This window comes from Chaetodon trifascialis, chromosome 12 (assembly GCF_039877785.1).
Source record: "Chaetodon trifascialis isolate fChaTrf1 chromosome 12, fChaTrf1.hap1, whole genome shotgun sequence".
Lineage (NCBI taxonomy): Eukaryota > Metazoa > Chordata > Actinopteri > Chaetodontiformes > Chaetodontidae > Chaetodon > Chaetodon trifascialis.
The window spans coordinates 3,579,772-3,590,034 of NC_092067.1; the positions used below are offsets into that span (position 1 = coordinate 3,579,772).

Below are 10,263 nucleotides of genomic sequence, written 5' to 3' on the forward strand. Positions count from 1 at the left end.
ATACTGCTTCTGTATGTTTCACTCACTCACTGCAACAAACTTGACCAAAGTTTGGTAAAGAAAAAAAAAAAGTTTGGTGCATATTTATGTGTCTGTGAATGTTTTTATGTTGGTGCTTGTGTGTGTGCTGACGCTGTGCTGTTGTCTGTCCACAGTGGAAGTCGAGTAGCAGGCCAGATACTACAAGCAGGCCGAGAGAGAATGACTCCTCCACGCCCAGCAACACCCTGAGTGGACCAGCGGGGAAAACTACGTAAGTACACTGAGCTCACACATCAGTGCACGAGAGCGAATGAAACAAAGTTACTGCAAAGACTCTTCATCAGCTGACAGCAGACAGTCTGTTTGTTTTTGTTTATTAGGCAAAAAAAGGAAAAGAGAGAGGAGAAAGGCACCCAGGACATGTGTGACGTTGGCTCCACGTACTCAGACAGGTGTGATGGTGCCCCATCCCCTGTAGGTGGTCCAGGTACAGCTGCCACACACACAGGCTCCAGTGACCACGCCTGTGTAGGAGGTCAGCCCTGACACCTGGTTGGATGCTTCAAGAGCATCATCCACCTAACTGGCCTCCCTTGCTGGCCGCCCTCAAATCAATCAATCATTATATAAATACTTCATGTAATAAAAGGGAACAGATTTGAAAGCCATCATATTATTTTTTAAACACTGCAAAACAGCATCAAGAAAAGGGAACAGCCACATGTTGAAACAGGCCAATAAGCATCTTACCAACCTATGCAGAATACAGGAGATGGTTGACACTGCTGACTGACATGTAATCTATTAGAAACCATATTTAGCAGTGTTATTTATATCAGTGAGGGTGAGCTAAATAACACAACCACTTCTCTGTATAATGCAATACAGCTGAATCAGCAGCTCTCTGATTCAGACCACCTAATTGTAGCCTCTTACGTAATGTAGGAACTAGTTAACCCAGTCCTTGTTGTAGCAAGGTTGCCTAGTGCTGGTTTTGGGAATCATTGTGTGTACCCTTGCTAAATGTCAGGGGTATGTATACAGTGGTAAGCGGGCAGCGGAAGATTCCCCTAATTTTCAAATCTCAATGTGGAAAGACATGAGCATTCGTTGTCCTTTCTCGAAAGTGATCAGAATTTACGTCTGAATTCAACGACAGCAAAACTAGTTCTCCTTCATGTAAAAGAGCTCCCGCCAGTGCCGGCTGAAGCGCGCGCCCGCGAGCTGCGCGCAACAGATGTCAGTTCAGGTCTCTGTGGAGAGGAGGGCGCCAAATAGGAAGAGCTGCAGCTGCGTCTGAGCCGTGGCTTACGCTGTCGGGTTTGCCTGTGGACACAACGAACCGCACCAACGGAAGAGCCTGTTCTCATCTGTTCATTCACTTATGAGTGACCGGACCCGTCGAGACGGAGCATCGCGTTGCCTGGACGAAGAGAAAGGCTGAAAGTAAGAGCAAAGACAAGCTGTCTCAGCCTCCTTTGCCTTGCTAGCCGTGCTAGCTGACACTAGCTACGTTAGCTGGCGAGCCCTAATTTGGTGAAGTTAACTTTGAGGAAAAAACAACAGTAATTCCTGCAGATATCAAGCTGCCTTTGACATTCTGTCACATATGAAGTGAGTTTTGTGCATATTCCTGTATTGTCTAGCTGAATATTTGTAGCTTGGTTAGCGTTCCAAACTTGTTATTATAGTGCCAAGCCAGGTGTTGATGACACGAGCAGCCTGGTTTGCTGTTGTCATGGTCCCATTAAAGCGTCACTGCACAAGATATTTGGCAACATATTAAATGAACGACAATAAACACCAGACGTCTGTTGTTGTTAATATGGTTGTGCTTCTGGACACTCAGTCTGATCTCAGCTGGTTATTGAGAGAGGGTCCCCACCCCTCCTGTCAAACTCTAAAGTTTAGCAATAAAACGTTAATGCAGTGATTGCAGTATGATGTCTCACGAATCAGAAGTTTGACTTTCTGTAGACAAAGTGTAATGTCCGTGCTGACAGTGCTCTCTCAATGCTGTGATACTGTGCATTCTCTGTGTATTCAGTGTTTCATGTGTTAGACATGTTTTTTTTGTTCTCTGTAGAAATGGAGACAGACAGTGTGAGCATATGGCCACGCATGGAACCTTTCTTACTGGGTGCTCTGCAGGTGAATATGCTCTTCCCACTTATGTAATGTAATGTCATTCAGTGGTTGCAAATGTTGAAGATTAATTGGACTTAATGCCATTGTAGGTGGCTCCCTCATCGAAGCTCAGCTTGCACTACCTTCGCAAGATGGCGACCTATGTGCGAACACGGGAAGGCTGCTTCCCCATCTTGGGCTGGCCCATGTGGAGGCATATTGCCTGTGGAAAGTTACAGCTTCCAGAAGACCTTGCATGGCTCTACTTTGAAACCTTTGACCTTCTTATAGGCCACTCTCCAGAGGAGAGGCTGGAGTGGGCAGAGTGTCTGTCTCAGTGCTCTTCCAAAAGCGAGCTGGACCAACAAAGGAACAAGGTAAAGAAAAAGACAGACAAGGACAATTTAAAGATGTCATGTGCAAATGGCTCAGTTTACTGAAGAATGTAATACCAGCTGATCATCTCAGACCAGGGTAGAGTGCTCATTGTATTGTTGTGTGTTGCCCCAGGCAGAGGTTAATGCTGTAACCCTACTCTTTGAGTAGGAGCTACACATTCATACGCACCCTTTTCCTTTTTTCTCTGTTTATTCTAGTTGTCTGTGGACACACTGCAGTTCCTCCTCTTCCTCTACATCCAGCAGCTGAACCGTGTGTCTCTGCGCACCTCTCTGATTGGTGAAGAGTGGCCCAGCCATCGCACTCGCTCCCCCTCTCCATCAGACCGAGAGGCCAAGACTAGCTCTCAGAACAAGGTCCTTGTTACTGCCAAGGACAAAACACAGAGTGATAACATCGTTGCATGTTTTGCAATATTCTTTAATTCTGATTACTGCATATTACCCAGTTCAAAGCATCAACATTGTCATGTCTAAAGCACAAATGTTATTGTCATCTCTCAGATCTTCGTGATGAGACACTCATAGTCCTTTTTTGCATTTTATTTGTCTCAGCAGAACTGGGACGATCAGGCCCACCTGTCCTTTGTACAAAGCCATCTTGCTGAGATCCTGGAGCTACTGGTGGAACCAGGACAACTATCACAATCTGGACAGGCCCTCAGAGATTGCCAGGTCTGTAGACAGTCAGCACACATCCTGTGTTACTTAACAGCAACAGATTTAAAGTGCCTGTAATCAATATTTACATACTAAAAATGTATCAAATGACAAGTATAGGTGGTGAGTATAGTGGAACATTGGTAGAGACCAAAAGCAGTGCAAGAAGAGAGTGGAGATTGACCAGGTGGTCAGAGTCATGACTCTGCTGTGATGCTGGATGTGCAAATAAGCAGCTGTTTGCGAACAAGTTCATCATATCAATTTAAAAAGTGATATGTCAGTGTTGTCTTCACAGCAGTCTCTTGTTGTGGGTTTAAGAGTGAAGATAGTGGTATTTGTTACAATTGAGAAACCTACCAGAATAAAGAAAACTGTGACATGTTATTTCCATTGCATTAAAAGTGTTTTGTTTTTTTTGGTTTTTTTTTTTCTCAATTTTGACTGACGCGAACATCGAAAACAAATTGCCATTCACATCCTATGATGCATTGTAGCTGATTTTCCAGTTGTGTTTTGTCAGATATCCTTGGAGGCTGTGCGGAGCTTGGGCCTGCTCTTGGAGGGCTCAGTTTGCCACAGCAGAGCTGTCCAGCCTGTCCACAGGTTGCTGACCAAAGGTCCACTGCAGACACAAGCTGGCTACTCCACCCTCAGCCACTCCTTCCCCCTGCACAAGCTACTCTTGTGTCTCCAGCACAGCCTCACACTCAACCCCTTTGGGATAACTGCCTGCCTGCGCTCAGGCAAGAAACTAGCCTGGGCTCAACAAGGTATCCTAAAATCTTCTGGAATTAGGTTTTATACTGCAGTTTCTTAAAACTGCATAGTAATTCTGAGACTTTGTGTCTGAAGGGAAGGAATGTGGCATTGTATGGGTGGCTGTGTTTGTAGAGTGCATCTTTGCAGTCATCACTCTTTGTCTACCTGTCTGCCTACATTTTCTTGTTTCTTGTTCTCTGTGCATACTAGTGGAGGGGGCCATGAAAAGAGCCAAAATAGCCCGAAACACCCACTTGGCTCCACCTGGCAGTAAGATGGTGCTAATGTCCCAAGTCTTCAAACAGACCCTGGCTAAAACCTCAGACAGGCTCACTGGTGCCAACATCAAAATTCACAGATGCTCTGATGCCTTCATATACCTTCTCTCACCTCTCAGGTAAGGTTGGTTCTAATAATGCACTGTCGGTTGTGTTATGGCCTTTTTGGGACTCAGTTCATCCGTCATGGCTTTTGTTGCTAATGCTTCTTCAGATCAGTCAGTGTGGACAAATGCCGTGACAGCACAGTGGTTCTGGGTCCTGTTGAGACCAGCGTCCACATCCACAGCTGCCAGAACGTGCGGGTGGTGTGTGTGGCCGGCAGGATTGCTGTCGGAGCCTCCTCAGGTTGCACTATCCACACCTTGACCCCCACCCGCCCCCTGCTCCTACCTGGAAATGCAGATATAACGCTGGGGCCTTTCCATACCTTCTACCCCTCTATGGAGGATCATATGGCCAGTGTGGGCCTGGCTGTGGTCCCCAATGCCTGGGATCGACCCTTGCTTCTGGGGACAGAGGGCCTTGTCAACCCCTCATCCAACCCAGACCCTGCCTGCTACCGCCTGTTGCCCCCAGCTGAGTTTCATACACTGGTTGTGCCTTTCCAGATGGAGGGTGACACATGTGAGGTTCCTGGGGGATTACCCTCTGCATATCAGGCAGCACTTGATGAGAAGCAGAAGAGGATACAGAACTGGCAGAGGACTATGATGGAGGCTCGGCTGAACAAGTGAGTGGCACGTCAGGCTCTCTTCACTCCATGATTAATACATGAATCTATCTAATGTGCTTCAATGCTTGGCCATCTATGCATGTATGAAAATAAGGTTTATTATTCCATAGTCCACTGTGCTGTTTTAATAATTCCAAAGTTAGAACAGAAAAGTCATTCCAACAATCAGTGCAAGTTGGCTACTCAGCAGGTGAGGTATTATGGAGTTCAGTGATTGCTTGAGGGGCTTCAGACTGTACTGGACCCTGACACCACAGGGAGCAACAGGGACTTCATCATAGGATGGCATTTGATGAGGAAAAATCCTTTAATTGATTTCTCTGCTACAGTATTTTAACACTTACTCCCACATCCTGCCTGTTTCCTGCTCTGTAGTTTCCCTCTTTGTTCTTCTGTTGTAACTGATTTCTCATTTGTGTTCTCCAGGGAGCAGAAGCGGCAGTTCCAGGAGTTGGTGGAAATCAAGTTCCATGAGTGGCTTCTGGAAACGGGGCACAGACAGGAACTTGACAGCCTTATCCCACCCACGATAGCCTCTTTAAAGGACTCTGATGGGCCTGCAGTGGACATGCCCCTGGTTAATGACAGCAAGCATATTCGGACTGGACGGCCAGTTGGACAGTCACCTATGGCTTGTTGAATTGTTGCGTTAGTCTTGTTTGAGTTTTAGCCAGCATCATAATTGACCCTGTAAATTAGGTAGCATGACAGTGATTATGCACACACAGGTCTAATATGGTCTGACAGACATTTGGAGCTCCTGTCAGTTCTAAGAATGTTTGCTGCAAGTATTATTGTGCAGTATATTTGTGGTTATGTACACCTTACTCTGGCAAGTCAAGTGTTGTTGATACAGCTTTTAAAGCAACTTCCATCCCACTCATTGAGTGGAGGGCTGGTACGGTTTGCTTTCTAGTCTTTCTTAAGAAAAGGCAGCTAGTCCTTAATGTGTCCAAGCCAAGTATGGAGTGGATTGGCATGTTGTAAAACAGCATTGCAAGCAGCACTATTTTGAGGGGAGGAGCATCTGTGAAGCCATCACAGGCTATTAAAGGGGCATTTTGAAAAGGCTTAAGATTTTGGTTTACTGCTGAAGGTAATTTTTTGGAGACTGAAAATCTTAAAAAATGTAAAATTTAGTCAAGCAGTGGGTGCAGCTGAGGAAGAATGAAGACAAGCACCTGACTGCCTGTGACAGGCTGATAGACATGTCAGTCCTAGGCACAGTCCCGTGTAGACATGCCCTAAAATGTGTTCTCGTGAAGCATTAATAGCTCTTTAAAATGTATAAGAATTCTCAAAACCTACATTAAGACACACAGCTTGGGAACTGAAATCCACTTCCTGCTTGTGTAAAAAGTAATTGAGTTCTTGTGTAAACTCAGTATAGTCAGATGTTTTGGAGTCAGCATTTGCAACTATTAAAGGAACTTAAACTAAAGCACTTGCAATTGGTTGTTGCTTCGGGGTAAGCTGTGGCTCAATATGGTCTATTTCCTGGAGAACAATGACTGCTGTAAACAAGTTAGCTGTCTTCCATACAGTTGGGAGGTCAGTAAGGAAGCTGACATGCATTTAAAGATGGATTATGTGAAGATGATGAATGATAGCAGTTTGGGCATTAAGGACATGTTCATGTTACCTACAGTAACTCACTCAGGTCATAGACTTTTTAGTGTTAGAATATTAAAAATGGCAGTCAGGCGCTTTCTGCTATGGTCTAAAAGGAAGGAATATTTATTTATTGTAGGTATGTAATGGCACCGTCCAAACGTATGGAGAGTGTATAGGTCAACAGTACCTGTAGCTACACTGCTCTCCGTCAGCTGAGTCTTTCACACGTTCCATTTTTGGCCACACCGCAGTTACTGATCTTACTGTAGGTTGATATCATGACTGTAGTGTGGCCGCAAGTACAACATGGAAGTGCAGCAGCACTTTTTATTGTGGACTTATCCTTTAAATTCTTCAGTAAAACCACAATAGCTGGTTTGCTGCTGTGCCAAATGTGGTAAAATGTAACACTTGGTCAGCTTGCAGAAGTGCGGCCAGATGCTGCTTAAATGTGTTTATTTTTGGTATTAGTTCACCTGTATGATTATGTACATTTTAGTATTACTGTAGGATTATTTTTCATAAATCTACCCTGCTTCCAGCACCATTTATAGCATACCTCCAAGTGTACTTCAGGGTATTAACTTCTGTTTCCACACTTACAGCATGCTGAATTTTGAATTTTCACAGATTTGGAGATACATTGCACACATCAGACGTGCTGCATGTGCCTTCAGGGCAGCATTTTATTAGTTATGGGAAGTTAAGAGAAGAAATATCTACTGTTGAAATGTATTAGACATTAGAGAACATTACTGTAAAGGTTTTCACTATGCTGGGATGTGTCTTCATCTTCAAGATGAAAATGTCTGACTGCTGTTGATCACCTCAAAAGCCTACCCTTTGATTTGAAGACACATGTCTGTTCAGTTACTATATGAAGAGCACGATATAGTTTTTGACTGTAAAAACAAAAAAGAATAAAGGTTTTGACTAAAACCCGGTCATCTCCAGCTTATTGTTTTTACCTTTGGACACAGCAGTGTGCTCCAGGTTTGGTCTGATGGGTTCATCTGAGTAATAAAGAAATAGACTAAAATGCATGACTGCAGTGCATCTGGGGTGATGCTGCACTGCCATCGGTGGAATGACTAGCACCAAGTGCCAAACATATGTAAAACCCAGATTTATTTGTATTTTACTTGAGTATTCCCTTTGCTGTTCCACACTTTACTTAATGTATAAATCTATAATGAGCTTATAAAATATGATTTTTACAAACAACATTACAAAATGTAAAATAGTTAAAATTAGTTCCACATTGAGCAGCTACAATGGTAAAATACTGTTTGAAAAGGGATACAACAGTGACAATCCAACATTTAATAAAATATAGGCAGTATATAAGACAGTATATGATAATATTCCGGGGCTTTTTCTGCAAGAGTACTTCTGCTTTTGACACTGATGTATTATTCTGCTGATAATAATTCTGCACTTTTATTCAAGTGAGATATTGAAAGGAGGGCTTTTACTTCTAATGGAGTATGTGAATTCTTCTTCTACCAGCGTACGTGGCCCTCTCTGGATTCATCCATAAGGCAGAAAGAAGTCATGAGCTGGCAGGTCCTCACCAGGTGGGGGCAAAATGGTGGAGCTGGCATGTGTAACATGGTGCGAGAGCTGGAGCAGGGGGGGTGGGCACTGGACCCAGCCAGTAGAGAAGTGGGGTCAATGGACGCTTACCATGCCCGGCCATTATGCCGTAATCCTTCCTCGCTTTTCTGGAAAAACTGAATAGCACTAGAATCACTGACTCAATTTTTGGATCTAACTTTCATGACAAAGCGATTGTTCCCCTATTGCCTCCACTCTTGCTGTTTATAAATGTGGGAAAGCGGGGATATAAAAAGGACTGGTGAGGGGCCAGTACAACATTGAGACCTCAGGGGAACCATCACTTAACAACACCAAGGCTATTCCACACATATCCACGATGGGCAGGGTGAGTGAAGACAGTGGGGCTGGCATTGACATGGAGACAGGTAACACTGTGACACAGGTTCAGGATGAAAGAGTGGGTGTTTGGTAGTGGACAAGGCTGTATATGTGATCCTATCTATGGGGTTTCTTGGGGTTTGAACCATTTTAAATCTGGATTGTCGGTGAGGCCAGTTTCGAAGTGTTGTTGACTGGACAGGCTCGTTTTTGTTTGCAGTACGAGGTATTGATGGGTCTCTCTGTTGGAACACAGAAAACTTTGCCAAAAAATGCTCTCCAATGCTTTGCAATGTCAGAGAAGCTTTTGGTAAAGTTTGTGTGATAAAGCAGTCGCAGTCTAATGGACAAACACTTCGCTCAGAATGCATGACCTTTCTAAGATGAACCACCCATCAGAGAATCTGGATGAGAGCTAAGACTGCTATGTGTTGTCCCCCAGATTGTCTTCTACGAGGACAAGAACTTCCAGGGCCGTCGCTATGAGTGTGACAGCGACTGCTCTGATTTCCATACCTATTTGAGCCGCTGCAACTCCATCCGGGTGGAGAGTGGGGCCTGGGTGGTGTATGAGAGGCCCAACTACATGGGATACCAGTATGTCCTGACCAGGGGAGAGTACCCAGAGTACCAGCGCTGGATGGGCCTCAATGACCGCCTCAGCTCCTGCAAGATGATCCACTTTGTAAGTCAGCCATCGGCTGTGATCTGACCTTCCGATGCTGTTGCTGAGAGTATTGAACAGTCTGACCTCTTTTCTTGAATGTGCTGGACATAACATTGGGTGCAGATCTCTTCATCAACCACTAACCTGTACAAATGCGACTCAGGAGGGTTTTTCCTCCGCAGAGGGGCCTGATTTTTTATCAATTCAACTAACAGTAAACAAGTTAGTTGAACGGATGAAAGCCACAGTGACTGCAGGAGAGAGTAAAACACATCAAAGAGGTCATGCTATGGTGTTAATGTTGCCCCTGACTGCAGGGCTTTGTCAATGTAACCCAATACCTGGGTCAGTCCATTTGTATGATCAGGCTTTTGTCCAAGCGACCCACAGCCTGCAGGCAGATTCAAACAAAAATCAATTGAGTTAGTAGGAGCTGCATGTGTAAAGTTTTGTACTATTTATAAAGGCATGGAACAGCGAGCAAACAGAATGCAAACAAAGAGGGATGGAGTTTGATTACAGTCAGTTATCTAACTGATGTAGTAGATCATGCCAGATACAGAGTATATAATGAAAGGGCCGTTCACCGTGACGCTTTTGTTAGATGCAAATCTCACCTCCCTATATATCCCCCCTTCCCCTTTTCTCTTGCTCAACATCCCCTCCATATACTTTCCCAACCCCCTGCACTAATCAATACCTCCACCCCTACCTGCTACCTCTTTGCATCCATCTTCCATTTCCACCCCCTGCAATCCCACTTGCTTACTCCTGTCACCCTCCAGACCAGTGGGACCCTGTACAAGATGCAGCTGTATGAGAAGGCAGACTTCGGGGGTCAGGTCTTTGAGGCCACAGAGGACTGTCCCTCACTTCTGGAGAAGTTCCGCTGGAGGGAGGTCAACTCCTGTAAAGTCTTTGATGGCTGGTGGGTTTTCTATGAGCACCCCAACTACCGTGGACGCCAGTACTTCCTGGAGAAGGGGGAATACCGCAAGCCTGGTGACTGGGGTGCCGTTAGTCCTACGGTCCAGTCCTTCAGGCGCTTCACTGAATGACTTACCCTCCATCCAAAACATTAAAAGAACATATTATTATTTG

The 10,263-nt window shown here is 44.8% G+C and overlaps 2 protein-coding genes across 2 annotated transcripts; both read left to right on the top strand.

Moving 5' to 3' along the window:
* The first annotated feature begins 1,254 nt into the window (after nucleotides 1-1,254).
* Nucleotides 1,255-7,492, top strand: tbccd1 (TBCC domain containing 1). The gene is made up of 9 exons (XM_070975954.1): nucleotides 1,255-1,428; nucleotides 2,069-2,133; nucleotides 2,220-2,486; nucleotides 2,706-2,864; nucleotides 3,066-3,182; nucleotides 3,691-3,940; nucleotides 4,140-4,326; nucleotides 4,422-4,940; nucleotides 5,370-7,492. Exons 2-9 carry the CDS (start codon nucleotides 2,071-2,073, stop codon nucleotides 5,581-5,583), a joined length of 1,776 nt encoding a protein of 591 aa, XP_070832055.1. The 5' UTR covers nucleotides 1,255-1,428; nucleotides 2,069-2,070; the 3' UTR covers nucleotides 5,584-7,492.
* A 960-nt stretch (nucleotides 7,493-8,452) lies between these two features.
* crygs2 (crystallin, gamma S2) lies at nucleotides 8,453-10,220 on the top strand. The gene is made up of 3 exons (XM_070975319.1): nucleotides 8,453-8,502; nucleotides 8,938-9,180; nucleotides 9,948-10,220. Exons 1-3 carry the CDS (start codon nucleotides 8,494-8,496, stop codon nucleotides 10,218-10,220), a joined length of 525 nt encoding a protein of 174 aa, XP_070831420.1. The 5' UTR covers nucleotides 8,453-8,493.
* The last annotated feature ends 43 nt before the right edge of the window (nucleotides 10,221-10,263 follow it).